General features: G+C 36.2%; 1 protein-coding gene across 4 annotated transcripts in view; it reads left to right on the top strand.

Annotated features, from left to right (window-relative positions):
* The window catches only part of LOC115218247 (sister chromatid cohesion protein PDS5 homolog B), a 75,204-nt gene that overhangs the window by 13,014 nt on the left and 35,958 nt on the right, over positions 1–26,232 (top strand). For all 4 annotated transcript variants that reach the window (XM_036508456.1, XM_029787983.2, XM_036508457.1 and 1 more), the window contains exons 2-6: positions 21,248–21,365; positions 22,861–23,055; positions 23,799–23,885; positions 24,313–24,410; positions 25,928–26,054. In XM_036508456.1, coding sequence (XP_036364349.1) covers positions 21,261–21,365; positions 22,861–23,055; positions 23,799–23,885; positions 24,313–24,410; positions 25,928–26,054 — 612 coding nt within the window. In that variant the 5' untranslated portion in view covers positions 21,248–21,260. The remainder of the gene's footprint in view (positions 1–21,247; positions 21,366–22,860; positions 23,056–23,798; positions 23,886–24,312; positions 24,411–25,927; positions 26,055–26,232) is intronic.

Here is a 26,232-nt window from a genome sequence, read left to right as displayed (position 1 = left end):
ATTATTCAAATTCATAAATCCATCTGTTTTGCAAACGTTACTGTACAGATCGTTAGATTTGGAATCAGTCTTTGAAGAAGATGCATTTGTATGACATTCTTTGTATTTGGTCTTTGAGCTTCTTTGTGTTATTTTGTAGAGATCAAATGTTGCATTTCATTTTCTTGGGTTTTACAGCTGGTGTACCGATTATATACTAAATTTAGTTTAATTGATTATATTGGGTTGGCAAGAAAGTAGTTTCGGTTTTTTTAGTGTGAAATAAAAGTTGTTTTTTTTTCATACAAAGAATGAACTTTAATCAATTATATATATTTCCATTTTGTTTGACCTTTTGCCATCCTTCTGGCAACTTCATGATTCCACACTCATACAACTTCTGGTCCTTATCAGCCAGAAAATGAAGCATGTGCTATTTCAAGTTATCATCATTATTGAAAGTTTTGCCAGTCAAAGAATTTTGCAAACTTTGAAATAAATGGTAATCTGATGGTGTAGAGTCAGGGCTATATGGTGAATGGGACATCACTTCTCAACCAAGCTCCAATAATTTTTCACAAGTTTGCAAAGATGTGTATGGTCTAGCTTTGTCATGGTGGAACATGATTCCTTTATGATTTGCCAGTTCTGGCCATTTTACTTTGCTTCCTCCACTTTCATTAGTTGTTGACAATAAACATCTGAATTGATTGTTTGGTTCCTTGGAAGCAACTCAAAATACACAACACCTTTGTAATCCCACCAAATTGCCAGCATGATCTTTTTTTGATGCAATTCCGCCTTCGATGTGGTTTGGGTTGGTTCATTGCACTTGGACCATGATTGTTTCTGATTGATGTTATTGTAGACATTCCATTTCTCATCGCCAGTGATGATTTGTTTCAAAAAAAGCTTGATTTCATTGTGTTTAAGATGCATATTGCAAATATTGATTCGTTGTGCTAAGTGAATCTCTTTCAATTTATGTGGAACCCAAATATCAAGCTTCTTAACGAGTCCAAGACATTTAAAGTGATTTTCAATTGTTTTGTGTGATACATTTAACCTCTCTGCAATCTCTTGCACAGTTATATGACAATCAGATTCGATTATGGCTTTGATTCGGTCATCATGATCTTCAGTAGGTCGACCGGAATGTTGGTCGTCTTTGAGTGAAAAATCTCAAAGATGAATGGAATATTTTAAACCGTTTCTGACATGTGCATTCTGTTAAGCAATCAACACCATAAACTTCACATTTCTCTTTGTGGGCTTCAACAGCTTTCTTGCCTTTACAGAAATTAAAAAAAAATATGGTGAAAATGTTCGTCTTTGCACTCCATGTTAAAAGTGACACAGAACTAACAGCTGTAAACAAAATTACGTGCAATTCGCTTCTAAAGTAACGGCTATCAAATGTCAAAAGGAAAAAATCATAACATTGACAAAAACGAAATTACTTTCTTGCCAACCCAATATTTCTTTCAAGCTATGGTAATTTGAAGAAATTTATTATGTGACTGGCTTCCGTGCCGGTGGCACATAAAAAGCACCAACCGTTTGTGGCCGTTGCCAGCCTACCCTGGCACCTAAAAAACTCCATCCGTACGTGGCTGATGCCAGTGCTGCCTTGACTGGCTTCCATGCCGGTGGCATGTAAAAAGCACCAACCATTCGTGGCTGTTGCCAGCCTCCTCTGGCACATAAAAAGCACCCACTACACTCACGGAGTGGTTGGCGTTAGGAAGGGCATCCAGCTGTAGAAACACTGCCATATCAGACTGGAGCCTGGTGCTGCCCCCTGGCTTCCCAGACCCCGGTTGAACCGTCCAACCCATGCTAGCATGGAAAACGGACGTTAAACGATGATGATGATGAGTTAATCTTTTTGAAAGACTTAACCATTTTGTTATCCTGTTTCTGTTGAAATGCACTGTTTTTGTCTCAATTGATTTGAAAATAATGAAGAATTTAGGGAAATAAGTTGGAGCTAGTGCTTGGAACGGAAATCACCATGGAATTTTTGATGGAAGCTTTTAATTTAGATCACTTCAAATCAGAAAGTTTGTACCATTGACAGCAGGGATAGTGTTAGATTGATATCAAAAGAGTAAAACATCTTTGCAAGAATTCTTGTTTCTCCTAGTGCAAACTTTCTGTTGCATTTATGGTACATACTAAACTGATTCTTATATACTCTTAAATATGAAATGATTTTTGTCTTGTTTTTCTGCCTCATCATCTGAGTATTTTGTTCAGTGACCATCTAATCAACATTTGTTCTTTTCTCTCTCTAACCCCCCTCCCTGGCTTTTCTTTCTGTGTATGCTCAAAACAATAGGCTTTTCCTTCTATTTTTCCTGAGCGTAAACCTAATACACTCTGTTCTTTTTACCTTTGTGTTTAATTTTTACACTCACACATGCCAGCTTAATTTATCTTTAGTTGAAAGACACCTGTTGTTTGTATTTGTAATTGTGTACCATTTCTCCAATTTTTTTTTTTTTTCCATCCTTGTTCTTGTATTCATTCGTTTGCTTTCTTCCAAAGAATCTAGTGCTCTTAGCTTAGATTTTCTTGGTACCGGCCAGGTTAGAGCAGTCTCAAGATTAACCGGCCGAAACTGCAAAGATGATCTGATACTCAACTGAAGATTGAAAGCACCGAATGACCCGTCCTTGTTTTTCCTTGTCATTTTTTTGTATCGTCTGTCTGAATGTTTTGTTGTTGCCTGTTACACTCTTTTTTTTTTTTTTTGTTCATATATATATATATATATATAATGTGTGTGTGTATTTATGCATGCACTGTTGCTAACTACGTGAACCGATGTAAGAACATTGATGTCCGTCTCTTGATCCAAAGGCTAGTTAGCATAAACAGTAATGAAAAGACAGATTTTACATTTAGAATCTAAATTATTTTAAATGCTGATTAGAATTTTTGTGAACAAAATTACTTGGATAATTAATATATATATATATATATATATATATATTATATATATATATATATATATATATATATATATAGTAACCTAGAGAAAAATCTGAAGATTACTTCTACTGAAAACAGCTTGCTTGTTTTTGACTTCTCAGTACCAATATTGTTTTTGTCTCTAGGCCTTGTGTTGCACACAAACACTTTATGCTGTTAAATACCTCATAACTATAGAATTTCATTTTTATTTATGTTAACTTTTCAAACTTGTTAACCACCTTTATCTAAAAAAAAAAAATTGAGATTTTCCCTCATATACATATAATTCAGTTTGCTTTTATAATTTTTAGCAATGTGCAGCACCTTGGGCAAGTGTCCTCTCCTATAACCCTGGGCCTACAAAACCTTGTGAGTGGATTTGGTAGACAGAAACTAAAAGAAGCCCATTTTATGTGTTTGTGTACACCCTTGCCTTTGACACCATGTGATGATTGTAAACGAGCACCCCTGTCATACAAGCAGTCTCATTCATTTTCAATCATCCATGAATAACATTGTGGCTGTGGGAAGAAATATTATTTTTCTTGGAAATGAGTGAGGGTTGGTGACAGGAAATGTGTCTGACCCTAGAAAACCTGTCTCAATAAATTGCATCTGACCCATGGATAAGTGGATGTCAGACAATGATGACAAAAACTTTGGTTTTGCAATTAGATTCATAAGCTTTATTTTTTTAGTATGTTGCTGACTTATTCCATGTTAAGGCTATTTAAATTTTCTCGGTTTTGGACAGGATGAATTAAAAGATGTGTAATTTTCTCAGTATGGTACTACTAAAACACTTCTGTTTTCTGTTGTATATTTTGAGAATTAATTTGAGCTAATATAATTCATTATTAATATTTTTGTAATTGTTTAATGATAATGATTAAATTTATTAGGTTTCTCTAAGTGAATAAAAGCTTTTTTTTATTATTATTATCAGCATCTGTTTTCCATTCTAGCCTTTTAAGTTATTTAACCCTTTAGCATTTAAACCAGTCATATCCAGCCAAAATATTCTACCGGTTTTATGTTTAAACAGGCCAGATGTGATTTCTCCCACCTACCCTACAATGTCATTCTAAAAATTAAGTTATCATCATCGTTGTTTAACGTCCGCTTTCCATGCTAGAATGGGTTGGACGTATGACTGAGAGCTGGCGAACCAGATGGCTGCACCAGGTTTCAATCTTGATCTGGCAGAGTTTCTACAGCTGGATGCCCTTCCTAACGCCAACCACTCTGAGAGTGTAGTGGGTGCTTTTTACGTGCCACCGGCACAGGGCCAGTCAGGCAGCACTGGCAACAACCTCGCTCAAATCTTTTACACATGCCACCGGCGCGGGTGTCAGTAAGGCAATGCTGGTAACAATCCTGCTCGAATGGTGTTTTTTACGTGCCAACAGCACGGAGGCCAGATAGCCACTGCGACACTGGTAACGATCACGCTCGAATGGTGCCTTTTAAGTGCTGTTGGCATATAAGCCGGTTAGCCGCTCTGTCAATGATCACACTCGTATGGTGCTCTTTGCACCCCGCTAGCATGGATGCCAGTCATCGAATTTGATTTTGATTTTTGATTTCACTTGCCTCAACAGGTCTTCACAAGCAGAGTTTTAGTGTCCAGTGAAGGAAAGGTACGCATAAGTGGGTTGATAACGCCCCTGGCATAGACCACGAGATTATGGTCTCATTTGGCTTGCCGAGTCTTCTCACACATGAAATCTCATAGCTACAAGATAAGGCATAATTAATCGAAAGCAATGTGAATAAATAAACATTACTTTTGACAATAACGTGAATACTAAAGAGTTAAACACGGGCAAGTTGATGGCAGTATGAGGAGAGTGGCAAACAACATGCCTTGGAGTATTTAGTTATGGTCCTTCACATCTGAGTTCAAATCCCTGGACTTATTGTAAGATAGCTAGCAGTCCCATACTGTTCCGTCCAGTTTGCCTGCCATAATGTTTATCAAGTTAATGTGGTGAAAGTAATAGCCAGGCAAAGCGTTTTGATTAATTGAAATTTATTAAAAGGATTAGTGATATGTGTTAGATCTATAAATAAACTGTTTGGTGTATTCAGACTTATGTTGCTCTATAGTCATGAATTAATCTATTTTTGTTGTGCTACATCAGCTTAAATAAGCGTTTATCTTTTTATACAAAAGACATTTGTTTTGAATTGTTTGTTGTAAAACATTATTGAATCAGGGTAAAGCTTTTTCGAGGCTCTTGAAACATTTGGCTAATTTCATTAATCTCCAGTTGTAGATTTGCTAAGAGTGACTTTTAATGTTCTGGAACTGGATTTTACTCTCATGATGTATTTTGGGAGTTGCCTGGTATCATAAGATTATAATATAACACACAATGATGTGTGTGTGTGTGGTGTGTATTGGAGTTAGGTAAACAATTGGTAGACAAGGTTTTGATGAAATCCAATTTCCCAAACCATGAATACTGACAGCTGAATTGATGAGCCGTTCGATGTGATTGATCTATCATTGTTACATAATGCATGTTGTCTATGTTAAACTATCATTTTAATAAGAAGTATGGCAGATGGATAACATTTACTTCTCATTTTAAATGGAGGTTTTTTTCCCTCTCTTTTTTTCTCTGTTTAATTCTATTTCAATAGTTAAAATTGGAAATTGATATTATTCCATTAAGTTACCAACTTGGTCAATATCTTGATCATTCCTCTTGCTCAAAGATTTCTCTAATATCAATAAGAGTAATTTTCATTGGAATATTTTCATTTGTGTGTTAGGTTTCTTTTAATTGTCTCTCGTCTTCTCATTACCATTCTCCCTATTGCTCATTTCTTCAACCCCAGCCCCTCTACCACATATCTCTCCACTCCTGTCACTCTTGCCATTTGTTTCACCTCAGACGATAGGGAGTCTACCAACCTCCCTCCCCCTCCATTGTTCTCTTGTATAAGAGTCTACACTGGGCCTGTTTGTACTCTCTGCCCTTAACCTCTAACTCTCACCATTGCTAACCTCTACCATTAGCCAATCTCTGTCTCTTCTTTTCCACCATTTTTATCATTATAATCTGCCAGACCAGATTGGAGCCTGGTGCAGCCGCTGGCTCTCCAGACCTCAGTCAAGCCGTCCAACCCATGCCAGTTTGGAAAATGGGTGTTGAACAATGAATGAATCTATTCCCTTCACCTGTTTATTCTGGCTGTTCTGCTATCACTAGCTCTCTATCCTATTTACCTAAGTGAACATGTCTCAAAAGTACTTTTCACCATTAAATTATACAAGGCAACTATTTCTGCTAATGCCCTGATAAATAGCACCTAGTATACTGTATAAAGTGGTTAATAAATGCATGGGGAAAATCGTAGGGTCAAGAGGTCCCTTTTTTTCCCCAACTTGTCGAGGACTTGACATTTCTCTAGTGCTGGTGCCAAGATAATATGTTCCCAGCACACTGCAAAGTGGTTGGCAGATGAGTGGAGAATACATGGCATTGAGAGGACCTTTTTATTTTGTTTTGCTGAGGATATGGCAACCTCTTTAGTGCTGGTGCTGTGATAAAATGCACATTCAGTGTAGAAACTAAACTAAAAATGAAACATGCATTGTTGCAAATCCATCTAATCCATGCCAAATGTTGAAATGCTAGTTTTATTGTTTCTATCACATCTAGAATGTTATTTAAAATGTTGTGGCTGTAATGATCTTTGCATTTTTTTTTTCTTGAATATATTTATATTTTCTCATTTACTATCTTTTCTGTTTAGTTGGAAATTAAGTGCTGTGTATTTTTCTTTTTTTTTTTGAGGGGTTTCCACCCTCATATTTGCTGCTACAGTTTGTATCCACATGCTATAAATAATACGCTAAAAATTTGTAGAAAAAATTGTAAATTCAATTTAATAAAACTCAAATATGTTAGACATCTTATATTTCACGTAATTTATTTGTTAAAACAACCTTTTTTTTTACATTCTATTTTGCTCACTCCAGTTTCATTTTCTGTTGATCTTATTTTTAAATCAGTATTAATATTAAATTTCTCATGAGGAGGCTTTCCTATTGTTAATTCAAATTTCTACACACACCATCAATATACTCTCCCTCTCTTAGATATACATTCAACATGTGAAACCATTTGTATAACTGTTTTATTTTGAGCCTTGAAACCTTGCAAGATAGCATTATAATTGTTTTATCAGAGCATGAAACTTTTAGTAGTTCATATTTAAATTCTGTGCTTATTAAATGGTATTTATCTGTCATTGGATGAAGTACCTTTTATGATCCCGCGAATAATTGATCGATAGACCATATATATATATATATGCATTATATGCATGCTTGCTTTCTTTACTGGGTGTTTTGAAGCAACTATTTTTACAGTGGGGGTTGTTTGTTATCCAGCACTATTTTTAGTGGGTGAACTAGAGCAAGCAGATTTATACGCCTTGTTTGGTGGTGGTGGTCGGGGGGCATGCAGCAAATCATTGTAATAGTGTAACAAGATATGAAATTATGGCAGTGTGGTCAGTTGTCCAGCATGTTGACCTCACGGCTACTCATATTCCTAAGTGTTAATGTTAAACAATGCAAATTCATTGCATACATACTCGTGTGTTTTATTCATATTAGTCTGCTTTACAGCTTGTGTAAACTAAAAAAAAAAGATCAATTATTTGGAGTAGTTTACAGCTGATTAACCTTTTTAATGCTGACCACTCAAACACTAGGACTTGTTTGATATTTTATGATGTTTTTCTTGTTTATTTAGACACTTTGTATAATTAAATAATTTGTATTGAAAGAAATATGAATACATTAATAATTAATTTTCTGTTGTGACTAGCTTTAATGAAATATATTAAGGGTAAATTGTGAAGGCACATGGCTTATTGGTTAGGTTGTTTGGTTCACAATCGTATGGTTGTGAGTTCAGTTTTGGGTGGTGCATTGTCCCCTTCAGCGAGACACTATTTCATGTTGCTCCAGTCCACTCAGCTGACAAAAATGAGTTGGAGTTGTAACTATGTTTCAAAGGGCCAGCCTGCCCTGTCACATTCCATGTCATGCTGAATCTATCTGAAAATTATGTTAAGGGTACACGTGTCTGTGGTGAGCTGGCAGAGATGTTAGCACGCCGGGCGAAATGCTTCGCGGTATTTCGTCTGCCGCTACGTTCTGAGTTCAAATTCCGCCGAGGTCGACTTTGCCCTTCATCCTTTCAGGGTTGATTAAATAAGTACCAGTTATGCACTGGGGTCGATGTAATCAACTTAACCCTTTAGTGTTCTCATTATTCTGCCAAAACTAATGCTTTTTCATCCACATTGTTTTGAACTAATCATGCATTATCTTGTAGCTATGAGATTTCAATGAGGTAGCTGTTAATTTTTAAAACAATATTGTAGGGTTGGTCTGAGAGACCAGATCTGGCCAGTTTGAACATAAAACAGGCAGAATACTTTTGGCCGGATGTGGCCGGTTTAAATGCTAAAGGGTTAATCAGTCTGTCTGTCCTTGTTTATCTCCTCTGTGTTTAGCCCCTTGTGGGTAGTAAAGAAATAGGTACATGTGTCTGTGGAGTGCTCAGCCACTTGCATGTTAATTTTACAAGCAAACTGTTCTGTTGATCGAATTGACTGGAACCTTCATCGTTGTTACTGACAGTGCCGGTTACCAGTTCGTTAAGGGTAATTAGTTTGATTGTGACATTCATCTGAGTTTTGGTGCCAGTTGACATATTTTCACAAAATATTTTTCTACACCTCACCAAAGCAGACCAAAAAACTAAAAAGGGGACACTGTTTTTACCTTAAGAACGTTGACTGCAGTTGGGGGTTCCTTGAAATGTGGCTTTCATGAATCAGACATCATCAACAGTTAGAGTAGTCCTAGTTATTTATTTGCTTCTAAGCTTTGTTGCTTTCATTGATTTTTCTTGTTTTTATTTCGTTCTCATAGTTATTCTTATATAATCGTGTTGGGAATAATGAAAAGAAACCGTTTGATCTGTCCTCTCACATAACCATAGTGTCATTCTACAAGTAAACAGTTACATTATCAAACTCTGTGTCATGAGATAATTGCAAACAATGTGAATAAAGAAGAATAAGCTTTACATTTGACTGAGTAATCAGAATGGTATAGGGTTAAGCTAGTTAAAATAGTTTGCTTTGTTATCAGCAAATTTTTTTTACTTATGTTTTTAATTAATTACTGTTTAGAAGAATTCTGGTTATTTACTGATCTGGTTCTAGCAATCTGTTGCATTTTGAATTAACCAAGTGCATCCGGTTTGATAGTCAACCAGTATTAACCATTTCCTTTATAGACATGAAGTGATAAAATCTTTGTTTCTCTATTTTTATCTTAGTTTATTTTCATTGAAATACTCATAAAGAGATTTCAAGCTCATTTATAGTATTACTTTTTTTTTTTACCTTGAAAGATTGAATTTTAATAAGCATGAGAGCATGTTAGTTGTTATTGAAATAAATTTTAATACTATTTTTTGTTTTCTGTAGTGCAGTTTGTTAAAGATATAGAAAATGTGTTTCAAAAGATCAGTGATTTTGTGAGCTATGATAAAGCAAAGTATGATAGTTAATTGTTTATCATAATTGTTCATTTAAGATTGTCTTTTAAAGTCTCTGTAGATATCTGCCAATGTTCTCCTGATAGTCTTCTTTGTCATTTTCTTTAAAACCTCTGTGGAAATTAGGTCTACACACTAGGAGCTTCTATATATAAATGTGCAAGGGTCTGTTGAGATGATGCTTGTAAATAAATGTGTTAACTACTGGTTACTTACCTTAACCCTTTCATGACCAACCCGGCTGAAACCGGCTCCGGCTCTGAGTACAAATGTCTTGTTTTCATAAGTTTTGAATTAAAATCTTCCACCAAACCTTACAATTTATGTTCCTAACACTAGCTGGATAATAACTAAGTTATTTTACTAAATTCTTTGTTATATTTGAAGTAATTGAAAAAAAAAAAAACCCCTCTGAAAATCTCAAAATAAATACAGTAATGAAAGGGATAGGAGCTCAATATTGTTTGATAAGGCTCATCAGTATGTGTGGTAAGGAATTCAATTCTAAATTTGAATCTTACTGAAACTGACTTGGAATTTCATTATTTTGGGGTTGATTTAAATTATTTATGCCCATGTTTCAAAAGTGTATTAGCCATGTACCAAATATAGAAGTTTCATCATCATCATCATATATCTTTTTTCAAGCTTGCATGGGTTGGTTCTCTCCTCCAGACGAGCATCTTGCCATGTGTGAGGTCCAACTTTCACTACTTCCCATGTCTTTCTTGTTTTCTTCCTGCAGTTTCTTTCTATTTGGAACTCTTGGCACTTCTTCATCCAACTCTCTTTCACATGTCCACACTAAATCTTTTCTCTTGCCCACTATATCTGATTCCTCTTATTCGGAATTTTCCCCTCAGCTTGTTTGTGCTCCATCATTCACTCATTTTATAACATTATGTATCCAGTGGAGTATCTTGCCTCATTCCTTTCCAGCCTTTGCATTCCCTCCACGTTCACTGATCATTTCCCCCTATAACAGCAATGCGCTTAAAACACAAATGCTATTCAATCTACCCCTTGTTGTCAGCAAAGGTAACAGCTTCCTGAATTTTTCTTTCTTTGTTCTTACTCTGGCTGCTAAGCTTTTTGAACAGCCTCCACCACAACTAGGGTACTCCTTCCCTCTGAGCATTTGAAAGAATTTATTTCATGGGTACTCTTACTACGAACTACTTTTGCTGCTTCAAAATCTTTCTTCTGTGTCGCCCTCCATATGATCCCACTGCATCTCTTTTGAAACCATATTTACATCAGATAAACTATGGCCACTTTCCATGGTGTGGTACTCTTGTCTTTCCTGTTATCCAAAATTTTAGTCATTGCTAGATTTACTGTTAGGCTTGTTGATGTTAGGTTTTGCTTCTAGGTTTGTCTCCCCCCCCCCCCCCCCGTCAGATTCAGCAATGAGAACTAAGTCATTAATGTGTAGAAATTCCCATTAGCAGCTATTTTAAAATCCTGTTATGACCTGGTGAACTATAATAATTTGGAAGGTGTCTTGAACTTCATTAACTCTTACCTTACTGACAATATCTAGGCACGTGGCTTGCACACCTCTCACAACCCCTTGATCTACACTTAGTTTGCTTAGCAACCATATTGTTACAGAAGGTGCTACTTTGTGGACGGCTTTCTCCAGGCAATGAAGGCAAGGCACAGTGGTTTGCTCTTTGTTAACTTTTGTAGTTGTCTCTCTATGAAGAGGGCATCAGTAGAAACCTCTTGTGGCATCATTTAAACTGCATCTTCATTCTGTCAGTTTGATGCTTGTAGCAGTTGAAGATGTGACTGTTACATTAAGTCATTGAGAATGGTCTCATTCTGTATCAACTCATTGGCTATGCAAGTGACTATGCACATGGCCTAGTGGTTAGAGCAGCAGACTCGCGGTCAAGAGATCATGGGTTCGAATCTCAGACTGGGCAATGTGTGTGTTTATGGCGCAACGCCTAAGCTCCACGCGGCTCCGGCAGAAGGTAATGGCTAACTCCTGCTGACTCTTTCACCACAGCTTTTTCTCGCTCTTTCCTCTTGCAGCTCACCTGTGACGGACCGGCGTCCCGTCCAGGTGGAGAACCTATACGCCAAGAAACTGGGAAACCGGCCCTTACGAGCCAGGCATGGCTCGAGAAGGAATAAACAAGTGGCTAGCTCAGGAGTGTCAAACTTGTTTGACTGTGCAGACTGATTGGAGGATAAACTAGATCTTGTGGGCAGATTGGTTGGTTTTAGGAATGGCATCCAGCAGTAGAAACCATGTGAAAACAGTCAATGAAACCTGATGTGGCTCCTGACTTTACCAGCTCCTTACCTGCTGATTAAATCCATTAATTAAAAAAAATATATATTTAAATGGCTAGAGAGAGTGGTGTACAAGTTGTTTCATTAACCTTTTAGCATTCAGATTTCTTTGTCAAATGTATTGTTTATTTCTTCAAATTATTCAGAATTAATCACACATTAATCTTATAGCTTCAAGATTTCAATGATGTGTTTGTATATTTTTAGAGTGACATTGTAGGGTAAGTGTGATAAGTTTGATCTGGTCAGTCTTAACATAAAACAGAATGTTTGGGCTGGATAAACTGCTAAATTGGTCAGTATCTGTCTTTCAGTTTATAGAAAAATCTAGACTGTCAAGTTCCTATTTTGGGGTATATATATATATATTTTTTTCATTTGCCTATATTTTGATGATTTCATCTTTACTGAGTGGCTAGTCTCCTTTTGTACTTTTGAGTATGGGAATGTTATATACTACTGAAATTGTAAGTGCTTTTGATTTTTCACTGAGCACTACATTGTGGTGTTAAAATGTTCCAAACTGGGTACCCTTGGATATAAGCCATTGTGCTTGAAAAAATATTTTGAGGAAATTTGACCCTTAGAAACCCTAAAAGAGAAGCGTTAAATAATTTTAACTACTATAAGCACAAGGCCTGGATTTTGCGGGAGGGGACTAGTCAGTTACATTGATCCCAGTATTTCACTGGTATTTAATTTATCGACCCCGAAAGGATGAAATGCAAAGTCAACCTTGGCGGAATTTGAACTCAGAATGTAGTGATGGGCGATATGCTGCTAAGCATTTCGTCCAGTGTGCTAATGATTCTGCCAGCTTGCTGCCTTAAATATTAAATAATGAAAAATGTTCAGTTTTATTATACTAACATACTATAAAGAGGTGTGGAGGCGCAATGGCCCTGTGGTTAGGGCAGCGGACTCGCGGTTTTGATTCCCAGACCGCGCGTTGTGAGTGTTTATTGAGCGAAAACACCTAAAGCTCCACGAGGCTCCGGCAGGGGATGGTGGTGATCCCTGCTGTACTCTTTCATCACAACTTTCTCTCACTCTTACTTCCTGTTTCTGTTGTACCTGTATTTCAAGGGGCCGGCCTTGTCACACTCTGTGTCACGCTGAATATCCCCGAGAACTACGTTAAGGGTACACGTGTCTGTGGAGTGCTCAGCCACTTACATGTTAATTTCACGAGCAGGCTGTTCCGTTGATTCGGATCAACCGGAACCCTCGTCGTCGTAACCGACGGAGTGCTTCCATCCATATAAAGAGGTGTCGCTAACTCTGAAGGACAAAGGAAACGCAAACAACATGCAGACACATAAAACACTTGAACAGGAGTGGAAAAAAAACCTATTCAAAATAACGATACACAACATATGAACACACACACAGGAGCCTAATGAATGCATGCACTTAACAAGTGAAAAAAGAAAGTTAATTTATGTCATTTGCACAAACATTAATCAATATTGGATCTCATTTAATAGTTATGAATACAATTAGTATTTCATGTTTCTCGTTCACACATATGTTGCTCTTTATCATTCACCCTCACGTGTGTCTGCTCACGTGTGTCTCAGCTGTATGGTTTCAGGTTCAGTCCTACTGCACAACACTTTGGACAGGTGCCTTTTATTGGGTCATCCCATAAATAATGTGGGTTTTTTTCAATTGCACAAACTAAAAGTTGGGGATGGGTGGGATAAACTACTTGCATCAACTTGCAATAAAAAGCAGGTAGTAATTTTACCTTGTACTTATTCTTAGTGCAAGTTTTGAAGAGTGCAGTTCGATTTTAACAGCTGTTTTTTTTTTCAAAGCTATGATGGAAGTGACAAAGGAGCATATTTGGCATTATGAGTCCCAATAAGGGCAACAACACAACAGAAAGTGCAAGGAATATTAATGCAGTGTATGGGGATCAGACAATAAGCATAAGCTGGTGTCAGTGTTGGTCCCAGAAATTCTGAGCCGGAAAGTACAGCCTAGAAGACAAGCCTTGTCCTGAATGATCCATAGAGCTCAACAAGGATGTCCTGCAAACCCAGTGGGACAAAGTCCCACTATAACTGTTGAACTACCAGAGAACCTTAGATTTGGCCAAACCTGTATGTGTGTGTGTGTATATATACTCTTTACTCTTTTACTTGTTTCAGTCATTTGACTGCGGCCATGCTGGAGCACCACCTTTAGTCGAGGAAATCGACCCCGGGACTTATTCTTTGTAAGCCCAGTACTTATTCTATCGGTCTCTTTTTGCCAAACCGCTAAGCGATGGGAACGTAAACACACCAGCATCGGTTGTCAAGCAATGCTAGGGGGACAAACACAGACACACACACATATATATATATATACATATATACGACAGGCTTCTTTCAGTTTCCGTCTACCAAATCCACTCACAAGGCATTGGTCGGCCCGGGGCTATAGCAGAAGACACTTGCCCAAGATGCCACGCAATGGGACTTAACCCGGAACCATGTGGTTGGTTAGCAAGCTACTTACCACACAGCCACTCTTGTGCCTATATATATATATATATATATTATATATATATATATATATATATATATATATATAATATATATATATATATATATATATATATAGATGTGAACTTTACTGCCAGAATTTAACTGTTAATTCCACATCATCAGGCACATATTTTGGCCATTAGAATTACATATCATCAATCATCTGCTTAGCTTCCTATTTGTGACATGTGTGTGTATTATAGCTTTGTATAAGGCGGCAAGCTGGCAGAAATGTTAGCACGCCGGGTGGAATGCTTAGCAGTATTTTGTCTGTCTTTATGTTCTGAGTTCAAATTCCACTGAGGTTGACTGCCTTTTATCCTTTCAGGGTCGATAAATTAAGTTGCGTACTGGGGTCAATCTAATCAACTGGCCTCCTCCCCCAAAATTTCAGGCCTTGTGCTTGGAGTAGAAAAGATTTTTGCTTTGTATTGTGATATTTGTATTGCTTCCATAAGTATTATGATTTTTTTCTCTTTTTTTTTTTTTTTGTGGTGAATTCTGTATATGGATGTATTATCTGTTAATATTTTTCCATCTAGTTTTGTTTTATAGTGTGTGTTGTAGTGTGTTGCAGTTGCTCCTTGTTGTAAATGCATTGTGAGCCTGTAAGAAGTGCAAATTCATTTCCTGCTGAACTATACATCTGTGGTGGTAAAGTACTTGTTGAAAAGTAGCTATTTTCCTTCATGTGGTCAACAGGTGCCATAACCCAAGAATCCAAATATGTTACACTTATCTGTACAACATCTGTACATGACAATCTTACTGGTATTTTTTCTTGTTGGTTGCTGACAGAATGTTGGCAAGAATACTTCTGAATCCTCACTTGCCATCTTATCACCAACAATCTTCCGTTAGAAAGCCAGTGTGGTTTCTGTTGCAAAGAGATCTTTACTGATATGGTATTAACCTTGTATCTCTTCTACAGCTAAATAACTCTGTTCCTGTTGCTTCTGTCATACTTTTTACTCTCAATATCTTGCATAAAGCCACTTAGCCTTTTTACTATACCCTCCTTTGAGAAGGCTCTTTAGTCTTGCCAGTTACAGAATGGCGTCACTAGTACCAGTGTCAAAAATGAAGTACCCAAGTACACTCTGTAAAGTGGTTGCCATTAGAAAGGACAGCCAACTGTAGATGCCAAACCAAAACTAAGACAAGGGCAAGATGTGGTTTTCCAGCCTGTTGCATTCTGTTGAATCTTATGTCAGCAAAGAATGCAGACATGAAATTTGGCCATGAAGTACGACAAATATTTTGGACAAATGTGTCTTTGTCCAACACATGCCAACATGGAGAAGCAGATGTAAAAGTGATGATGTTGGTCAACTCAAAGCTATATTAGATGATGCCACAAAGACAAACTCAAAACCATATGGTTGTGAAAAGAGCCCCTCTCTTTCATGTACATGCACGCACGTCTATCTAACCATCTATAAATACACACTTTTGCGAGTATGTCTCTCTAACCATATATCTGTAAGTGGACGTGTGTGTGCATGCACGCATTATATATGTGTTTATATGGCTATCTATCTATATCTATGTTATTGTGTGGATAGCCATGTCAGTATGTATGTATGTATGTATGAATTCTCCCTAAAATCTTTGTAACTATATACATGTGTGTAAAAGTATTCTAACCTTTTTAGTTGAGTGGATTCTTCTCTTCACTCTCTTCTAGTCTTCTGCTGCTTCTACTTTACCAAAGATCTACCCATCAACAACCTTCCCCCATTAATATTTCTCTGCTACATCCCTCCATTACATTCCAGTCCCTGAAGAATCTAAATACTACAACTGTGCTTATCTCCAGATGATACAAGTTATAAGTAACCATTGAAGTAAAATTCCATTCATTCATTCATTGTATCTGATGGTTATTAAACCAGTCTTTCCTACCTGGGCTTTATCTATGCTATGGCCACTCTTCATATTGGTTCTTTTACCATTCATTGTCATGGTGGTTTTTATTTTCAAGTTCAGTGCCAGCTTTAAAAAAGATTGTAAAATTTATTTGTATAATGTATTCTATACTCAAGCTTACTTCATTGTTTTTTAATAGGTTCTACACTAAGTATATATATTTGTGAATATATGCATGGTTGATTGTATTAATGTATATTGTATTGTATTTAGTTATTGTACTTGCCATGCTGAGGTTCTGCATTCAAGGATTTTAGTTGATCAAATTGGCCCAGTACTTCTGTCTGGACTTATTTTATCATTCACTGTTTGTTGAATTCACTGAGTAACTGGACACAAAGAAACAATACAATTCAGAAAAGCAAATATAAGAAGTATTGTTGAAGACAAGTGCTCATGGTGCCATTCAGTGCAATTGAACCCGGAACCATGTAATTGCTGGGCAAACACCTTCATAACTGTACAGCCTAAATATTTTGTCAGTTTTGTTTTCATTGTATATGTAATCACTTAAATGTCTGCTATGACAAGTGTTTAACCCTTTAGTGTTTAAATTATTCTGTTAAATGTAATACTTCTTCATTCAAATTCATCATCATCAACTTGAATTAATCAAGCATTATCTTATAGCTTTGAGGTTTCAATAATGTCACTATTTATTTTTAGAGTGTCAATGTAGGGTAGGTGTGAGAAGCTAGATATCACCAGTTTGAATATAAAACGTAGAATATTTGAGCCGGATATGGCCGGTTTAAACACTAAAGGGTTAAGGTAATTAAGAACTAGTGAAATCCAAAGAAATTCAATGCTTTTTAAAAAAATTTCTTTTCTTTTGAGGCATAAATTTATGTCTTTGTAATATGGTTCCATTATGTTAAGGATTGTTCTGATTATGAGTTGGGCAACAAATTAGGTTTTAGATCATTTATGGTGTTAGTAAAACAATATGATTTTACTAATATGATTTTTTACAATATGATTTCAGTCTTCCTCTAGCAGCAGAGCGATCATTTAATCCATTGTACTATTTAGTTTGCAGTTGGGATTGTTTCAGGGACGTGCCACCTAGGTAGGCAAGGTAGGTAGTGCCTACCTTGAATAAAATAGATCGATAGCAATACTTTCTTGTTATGGCAAAATATGCACCTAATTCCAACCCATGCTAGCATGGAAAACGGACGCTAAACGACGATGATGATGATGAATTCAATAAAATTATGAAGGTTAATCTGATTGCATAAAATGCAAAATATTTTAATTTATGTTTGTAGATTAAGTAGGCATAATTCTCCCCTGCCTTTCAATCTCAGTATTTAAGCTACACATAGTACTACTGTAGTACACGTACTGTGTACACTCGTACAACACCGTTTTCTTTACGTGCTATAAAGGCAGAAATAAATCTGCCTTCAACTCAGTCGCTCGCCTGTGTTTCACTTATTTTTTGTGTTTTTTCCCTCAGTTTTAGCTAATTTCCATTTTTCCCCCCTTTCCAGCAAAGGATAGTGACTATCTTTATATATTTATATATTTTTATCCTTTTATCTACTAACAAATCTTTTGGTGATAGTTTACTACGTGAAGGTCACCAACTGCCCCATCCTGAGTAATTGCTGACAGCACGTACCTGGATTGTTTGTTTCTTACAAACCGTAAATGGCACCCTTCAGCTCCTCTTGACGTATTTGTTGACTTTCTTCATACGTGAAGGATGCTGAAGCTACTTCTGTGTACCAGATGATAGATAATAATAGCAGACCTCTTGTACTCTCTTGCTTGTTTCAGTCATTTGACTGCAGCTATGCTGGTGCACCACCTTAAGCAGTTTTAGTCGGAAGAAACTGACCCCAGGACACATTCTTTGTAAGCTTAGTATTTATTCTATCGGCCTCTTTTGCCGAACTGCTAAGTTACAGGGACATAAACACACCAACATTGGTTGTCAAGTGATGGTGGAGGGACAAATAAAGACATGCACAGGGATGCACACAATGGGCTTCTTTTCAGTTTCTATCTACCAAATCCACTAAAAGCTTTGCTTGGCTCAAGGCCAATAGAGAACACTTGCCCAAGGTGCCATGCAGTGGAACTGAACCCAGAGCCATGCCTGCACCTGTATAATCATCTTGTTATAAATACAAGTTTGTCGTTCATCAACATTGTGCTATTGAAGACAAGCCGTTGAGAAATAAAAGCGGTAGTGCATTGGGCCATGATTGCAATATAAATATATTACGACATGAGACCCATGTTGTTAATGGGTTTCTAGAATGGATTCTGGTTGTTCCTGTTTTCTGGAAGGGCTCCCTTTTCACCTGTAAATAACATCAGTGGTTTCATTACTTTTAGGAAATTTGTACTTGATGTGTCAAGGCTTTGAAGTGTTTGAGAAACTTAGTACACCGTTTCCCCCTTTAGTATTCAGATTATTTACTCAAAGATGGTGCTTGTTTATGCACATGGTTTTGTATTAATCCTGCAAGATTTTGATGAGGTGGTTGTTTATTTTAGAATGACATTCTAGGGTAGGTGTGAGAGGCTAGATCTACCCAGTTTGTACATAAAAGGGGTAGACTACTATATGGGCCAGATACAACCGGTTTAAATGCTAAATGGTAAGGTGCATAAATTTTACATTATCGTGTTAACTAATTGAAAGAAATCGTTTATCCAGTGAAGTCATGCTGTATATCTGTAATTCCCAACCTTTTCACTACCAAGGACCCCTTTTATTTAAATGATTTTTCCCAGAGACCCCTTTTAACTCTTTCGATACCAACTTGGCTAAAACCACCTCTGACTCTGTAGTAAAATATCTCTGTTTTCATAAGTTTTGAATTAAAATTTTCCCCCAGTCACAATTTATGTTCCTAACACAAGCTTAATGATAACTAAGTTATTTTACTAAATTATTTGTTATATTTAAAATTGATTGAAAGAAACACAGAGAACCTCAAAATAAATACAGTAACGAAAAGGTTAACATGCTTATAATTATGTGTGTGTGTGTATATATATGTGAAATTTTGAATTTAGTTCACAGATCCACTTCCATGTGCTACATTTACAGAGACCACAGGTTGCAAACCACTGCTGTATATGGATACGGTTATTTAGGGCAGTTTTGGTATTATAAACCAAAAATTTTGTCTTAAAATACCAAATGTTTAAATGTGAAGTGAGAAATGATTGTCTTTCCTCATGATAGATTTGAATAGTTATTTAAAGATATTGGTTCTGTTTATCCTCTGTATTAAAAAATAAATATAACTTGTCGGTTTTACTCCGATAATGCTTTAGTAGTTTTTTACTCTGGAAAGTTCTTTGAAAGGGAAATGAAAATAAAATTTGTTGTGCAGAAATTTTGCAGGTGTGTAAAAGCCCGTTTAAAAAGAGGATAAAATATGTAATGCAAAAAATTTGCGCAGGAGTGAAAGGATAACAAGAAACTGGAATAGCTGCCGCAGTTATTTAGTAATCTGTGGAAATGGGTGATTGCCATGTCAAGTGTGAAAATAAAAAGTGTTTTTCTAGAAAAGCAGGCATGGCTGTGTGGTAAGAAGTTTGCTTTCCAATCACATTGTCCCAAGTTCAGTCCCACTGCATGGCACCTTGGGCAAGTGTCTTCTCCCATAGCCTCAGGCCAGTGAAAGGCTTGTGAATGGATTTGTTACACGGAAATTGAAAGAAGCTTGTTGTATGTGTATATGTGTGTGTTTGTGTCACCACTTGACGGTCAGTGTTGCTGTGTTTACATCCCTCTTAGTAGTTTAGCAAAATAGAATAAGTACCAGGCTTTATGAAAATAAAAAGTGTTGGGGTCAATTTGTTTGAGTAGAATTCTTTAAGGCAATGCCCCCAATATGACCTCAGTCTGGCTGAAACAAGTAAAAGATAAAAGATTCTGTATAGCATGAAACCACCCAAATCAAAACCTTCTTGTTTATATTGACTTTAAAGGAAGCTGCCAACTCTCTGGTTGTGTTGCTGAATTTAGGGGATTTGTTTATATCAAAGCTTTCATGCATTCCTGGATACTTTGTTTCAGAAGGGAATAACTCAGTTTACCTGTAGAAATTTCATAATGAACAAGGTGTAGAAAAAAGTCAGGGAAAAGGATTTGTTTGTGGTGTTTGTATGTCCATATTTGTTACTGATTGTATTCATTCCCAACTTTTCTTTTCATCCGCTTTTCGAGGGCATCTGCATTTTTGTGTGATAAATTATCAATCCTGTGCAACATTTTAGCACAAATGGATGAATAACAGTAAAGCAACAGACTTTTTAACATCCATTGTTCATGTTCGCATGGGTGGGATGGTTTGACCAGGTTTGGTAAGCTGAGGGGCTGCACCAGACCCCAGTCTGATTTGGTTTCTATGGTTGGATGCCCTTCCTAACATCAACCACTTCGAGAGTGCAATGGGTGCTTTTACGCACGGCTTCTTTATAGTAAATCTGACCCCAAGTAAATACACTATAAGTATTTGAATTTTCAGGTATTTTCTGTTTAATCATTACAGGAATGAGTGTTCCTAGAAAATGAAGTTATAAAAGTACTCAGTAGTGGACAGTAGAGTGTTGGGTTAGATGCTTTGAAGCATCTGGTTTGATGAATGCATGTTGACTCGCAGTTGGATTGTGCAAAATAAAGAAATAAACTGAAACACTGGTAGTCATCTCATTCAATTAGACTTTTATTTGAGTTTATATTGCATTCTTTCTTTCCTAATAAGGGATTTGAACAATTATTGAACTTTAGATATGTTTATCCGAAAAATAAGTAAAAAAATTTTTTTTTTTTTTGCTTTGGAAATCACAAGGAAAACAGTTTCATATTTTGAATCACTTTGAATTGTAACATATAAACACAAACTGGGACAAGCAGAGTAATAATATTACATATTTATTTTATAGGTGAAAACCGAAGATGCCACTGCCAAAGGGAGGCAAGCCTAGTAAAATTGTCTATCCTCCAAATTGCAAAGAGGTATCGGAGGATATTGGAAAAGATGAACTTGTTCGAAGACTTAAGGTTTGTTTTTGTTTTTATTAAATTTTATTTATTACAATTTCAAAAAATTTTATACAAAAATAGCTGAATCTTTGTAATCATGAATACGATGTGATTATTTTTTCATGAACTAGGTTATTTATATCACTTAGTGGTTGGAAGCAATTACTTGGTAGATATTTTCAAGTCTCTCTCAGATTAGCTTTGATTAACCTATGACCAAATATGTTCTAATAGCGACCATCTCATCCTTTTTCTCAGACACTTTATCCAATGTGTTCTTTTTCCAGAACACTATAGGTTGCTATTTTCAGTGTGTTAGTCATTTAAGGAGACAAGTAATTTTAGATCAAATTAGTAAAGTATAAAATATAGAAGTCGAATGTATTTAAGCCATTTGATATTAGCTTTATACAACCCTATATGTCTTTTATTACACCATTATGTTAATTATATCAACAAATCTACTCTTTAATGCATTTTATTTATTAATAAGATAAAGATATGAATTTGTTTGGCCTCATATTATTACTATTAGTATTTGATAGCAATATATTGACAGTATAAAAGACCAAGTTACCTTTTTCTTTACTGGTTTCTTTTTCTCTTACATTTTTGGGATGTGGAAGGAGAAAGCAGTGGCTGTGCTGAGAGGGAGCTGTGAGGAATTATAAAGAGAGAGAGATTAGATAAAAAGATGTGGTAGATTGATGGAGTAGAGAGGAGGGAGAGAGAGGAATTGCCAGCAGAGACAGGTAGTGAAATATATGGAAGGATGAGATTGGAAGATATACTGTAAGTAGTTGATAAAGGAAGGGTAGGTGGAAAGAAGATATCAGATGGAGATTTGAGAAGTAACTTAACAAAAAAAAAAAGGTTATATGGAGGATAAGTGAATGATAAAGAGAGATTAATATGACATCAAAGTCTGTGTGTTGGGTTTGGGAAAATGAAGAGAAGCAGAACAAGGAATTGGGTTAACCTGGAATTATCTATTGCAGATTACAAAGAGGAAGGAAAACAAAATTTTCTTAAACCTAAAATTTAGGTTTGCATAATTTTATAGGCACTACTATACTACTACTACTATACAAGTAAATATCATCATCATTTAACATCTGTTGTCCATGCTGGCATGGGTTGGATGGTTTGACGAGGGCTGGTAAACTGAGGGGCTGCATCAGACTCCAGGCTCATTCGGCATGGTTTCTATGACTGGATGTCCTTCCTAACACCAACCACTCCAAGAGTGTAAATGGGTGCTTTTACATGGCACCGGTATCTGCTATGATATATATATGTGTGTGTGTATGAGAGAGGTGGGGTGTCACATTGTTCACTTCAGCATTAGCTGTATAGTAAAAAAATAAAATATTCAGTAAGCCCTCTTATTTGTACAGTAAATTTTGATTTGTTACAATTTCTAAATTACGATGTTTAAAGTGAAATTTTGTAAGTAAATTTACATAGTTAAACATTTTGTTTTGATATATGTATTTTTGTGTGTTTTCCTCAGATGTTGGCCAGAGTATTCCAAGACATGGGGCAGGATGAAAATGAAAAATACTCTGAACTAGCATTACATCTTGCCACTGAATTTTTCTTCGATCATGCCAGTAAAGATGTTCGTCTGCTTGTGGCATGCTGTATTGCCGATGTTTTCCGTATTTTTGCTCCTGAGGCTCCGTATAGAGATCCAGACCACTTAAAGGTAGAGCCATTTTCATTGTAAAAATAAAAGCTTAACATTTTTTCAACTTTCTTTTAAAAAAAGTTGACCAAAGTTGAATCTATTCAGATATTTTTTACTATCTTTCAATCTCTGGTTGTTATTTTTGCTTTAGATTTATTTACACATCTTCTGTAAAAAGAATTAATGAATTGCATGTTTTCAGATCTCTTCTATTTATGTTAGAGAGGGGAAGTAAAATTAAAATATATATTTCTTTACTACCCACAAGGGGCTAAACATAGAGGGGACAAACAAGGACAGACAAAGGGATTAAGTCGATTACATCGACCCCAGTGCGTAACTGGTACTTAATTTGTCGACCTCGGCGGAATTTGAACTTGGAACGTAACGACAGACGAAATACTGCTACGAATTTCGCCCAGCGTGCTAACGTTTCTGCCAGCTCGCCGGAGAGATAAATGTTGTATGTATAACGAGATGCTCGTTAGCTTCACTTAACGAATAAGGTTTGTGTGGGTATTTTGGGGGTACAGTCATGACAGAATACTTGGTGCTTATTGTAAAATTTATTCATTTACTTGAAACTAAAGTTTCGCCTAAGTGTTATTTATTCCATCTGATGGACAAGAAAGTGAGGAGCTTAAGTTTTAAATACATGAATACACATGCTTCTACATCACATCATCATACTTTTAATTTATTATTAACGACATATTTTCATTGGTGTATTTAATTAATTTTGTGTTTTTCTCTTTTTGAAGGAAATTTTCATGTTCTTAGTCAAACAACTACGTGGTCTAGAAGATCCTGAATCTCCTTCCTTTAAACGTTATTTCTATTTGTTAGAGGTAAATATATTCTTTAATTGTTTTTTTGTTGTTTTTTTTCCTGAAATTTATCATTGGTGTGAAGAGGCCTTTTAATTTTTCTTTTTTTCCCCCTGAGCTAAATTTGCTTGCTGCTTGGCATTTGTTACAATTTACATTCATGGTCGTCATGGCTGGAGCAAGCCCTGGAAAATATAGGCATTTTTCATCTATTCATATCTAATTAATCAATGCTTTCTCCTGTGGCTTTGAGATTTTGATGATGCATTTGTTTGAGAATGAAATTGTAGGGAAGGTGTGAGAGGCTGGATCCCTCTAACTTGAACATAATACATGTAGAATATATGGATTGGACGTGGACAGGGTTAATTTGTATTTTAAGTGTGGTTTTATTTGTCAAGTCATATGTTGATAGAGATTCATAATTTTTTTTTTTTTTTTTTTCCAGAATCTTGCATGGGTGAAGTCTTTTAACATCTGTATTGAACTGGAAGATAGTCAAGAAATCTTCTGCAACTTGTATAAACTTATGTTTTCAATTATCAAGTAAGATTTTTTCATGTTTACTCTCACAATAGTTTTGTTACTTCATTTAAAAATTTTATTAGAAAGGAATGTTAATTTTGTATGTGCTTAACATTTAAAGGCACCAACCGTTTCAACCTAATTTTAACTGAATCTGATATCATTGTTATCATCGTTTAACGTCCGCTTTCCATGCTGGCATGGGTTGGATGGTTTAACTTAAGGCTGGCGAGCCAGAAGGCTGCATCAAGCTCCAATCTGATCTGGCAGTGTTTCTACAACTGGATGTCCTTCCTAATGCCGACCACTCCAAGAGTGTAGTGAGTACTTTTTATGTGCCACTGGCACGAGGGCCAGTCAGGCAGTACTGGCATAGGCCCCTGTCGAATGGTGCTTTGTACGTGCCATTGGCATGGGAACCAGCCAGGCGACACTGGCAATGTTTCAAGAGAATGGCAAGCTAGCTGAGTTGTTGACATAGCAGACAAAATGCTTAGTGGCATTTTGTACATCTTTATGTTCTCAGTTCAAATCCTGCCACAGTCAACTTTGCCTTTTATCCTTTCAGGGCTGGTAAAATAAGTACTAGTTGAATACTGGGGTCGGTGTAATCAACTTACCTCCTCCCCCAAAACTGCTGGCCTTGTGCCAAAATTTGAAACCGATATCAGAAAGAGTGGATGAACTATAAATTACTTGATTCATTTTCTTGATGCTTTTTGTTGATATTCTGTGATGGTTCATCAGAAATCTGTCATACCCTTTTAATTAACAGATTGTGAAAGCAAATGATAATTCTGTAGTTGCTAGGTTTTTTAAAAATATCTCTTGTAAAAATTTCATCTAAAGACGTCTAATGTCAATAAAAGCATTCTTTTAGTTATCCTGTCATAAGTTTATGATGAAGCTTTCACTTTATAATATTTAATTCATAGGAGACTATCTTTTTTATTTTTATTTTATTGTCTCCTGTGGCATGTTTACTATTGTGTTGTGTCAAAATTTTTGCTATATCTTGGTAATTTATTTGCAAGTTACAAAAGCAGCCTAGCATTCACAGTAGAGGCCTTCGTGTGGCACCGTCTGAAGCCATTTTTCTGCCAGTTCTTTGATACCATTTCATGTCCGTTGAGGTGAAGAACTCATCATCATCATCGTTTAACGTCCACTTTTCATGCTGGTATGGGTTGGACGATTTGACTGAGGACTGGCAAACCAGATGGCTGCACCAGGCTCCGATCTGATCTGACAGAGTTTCTACAGCTTGATGCCCTTCCTAACACCAACCACTCCGAGAGTGTAGTGGGTGCTTTTACGTGCCACCGGCACGTAAAACTCCTTCACTGAAGTTTCCATCTCCTCTTAGCCGATGAGGTGCCACGAGCACTGGAAGTGAGCCAAAATATTGCACAACTTTTCATTCAGCACAATAATAAGAATGCATTTTTACCTATTCATCTGATGTTTGTTAATTATATTTTAGCCCCTAATAACCTGATACAGCCTTTAGCCATTAATTTCAATTTTACTCTTTTCAGTGAAAAGCATTCAGCAAAAGTTCGTACATTCATGTTAGATATGATGGTTCCTCTCATCACTGAAGCTGACACTGTCTCTCAAGAATTGCTTGATACCATCCTCATTAATTTGATTGAGCCATACAAAGTAAGAAGTTTTTGGATTTCTTTTTTTTTTTTACAATATTGAATGAAATTATTAGTTTTACTTTATAGTCTTGAAAGTCAATATAAAATCAGAAATGGTTCTTCTTAATTTTACTGTTTTTTTCTTTCACTTAGAGCGTTAGTTGGACACAGCAGTTTGTTTTATCTTATTTAATCTT

This window comes from Octopus sinensis, linkage group LG13, assembly GCF_006345805.1.
Source record: "Octopus sinensis linkage group LG13, ASM634580v1, whole genome shotgun sequence".
NCBI lineage: Eukaryota > Metazoa > Mollusca > Cephalopoda > Octopoda > Octopodidae > Octopus > Octopus sinensis.
Note: the sequence above shows the minus strand (reverse complement) of the source record. Positions and strands in the feature narration are given on the sequence as shown.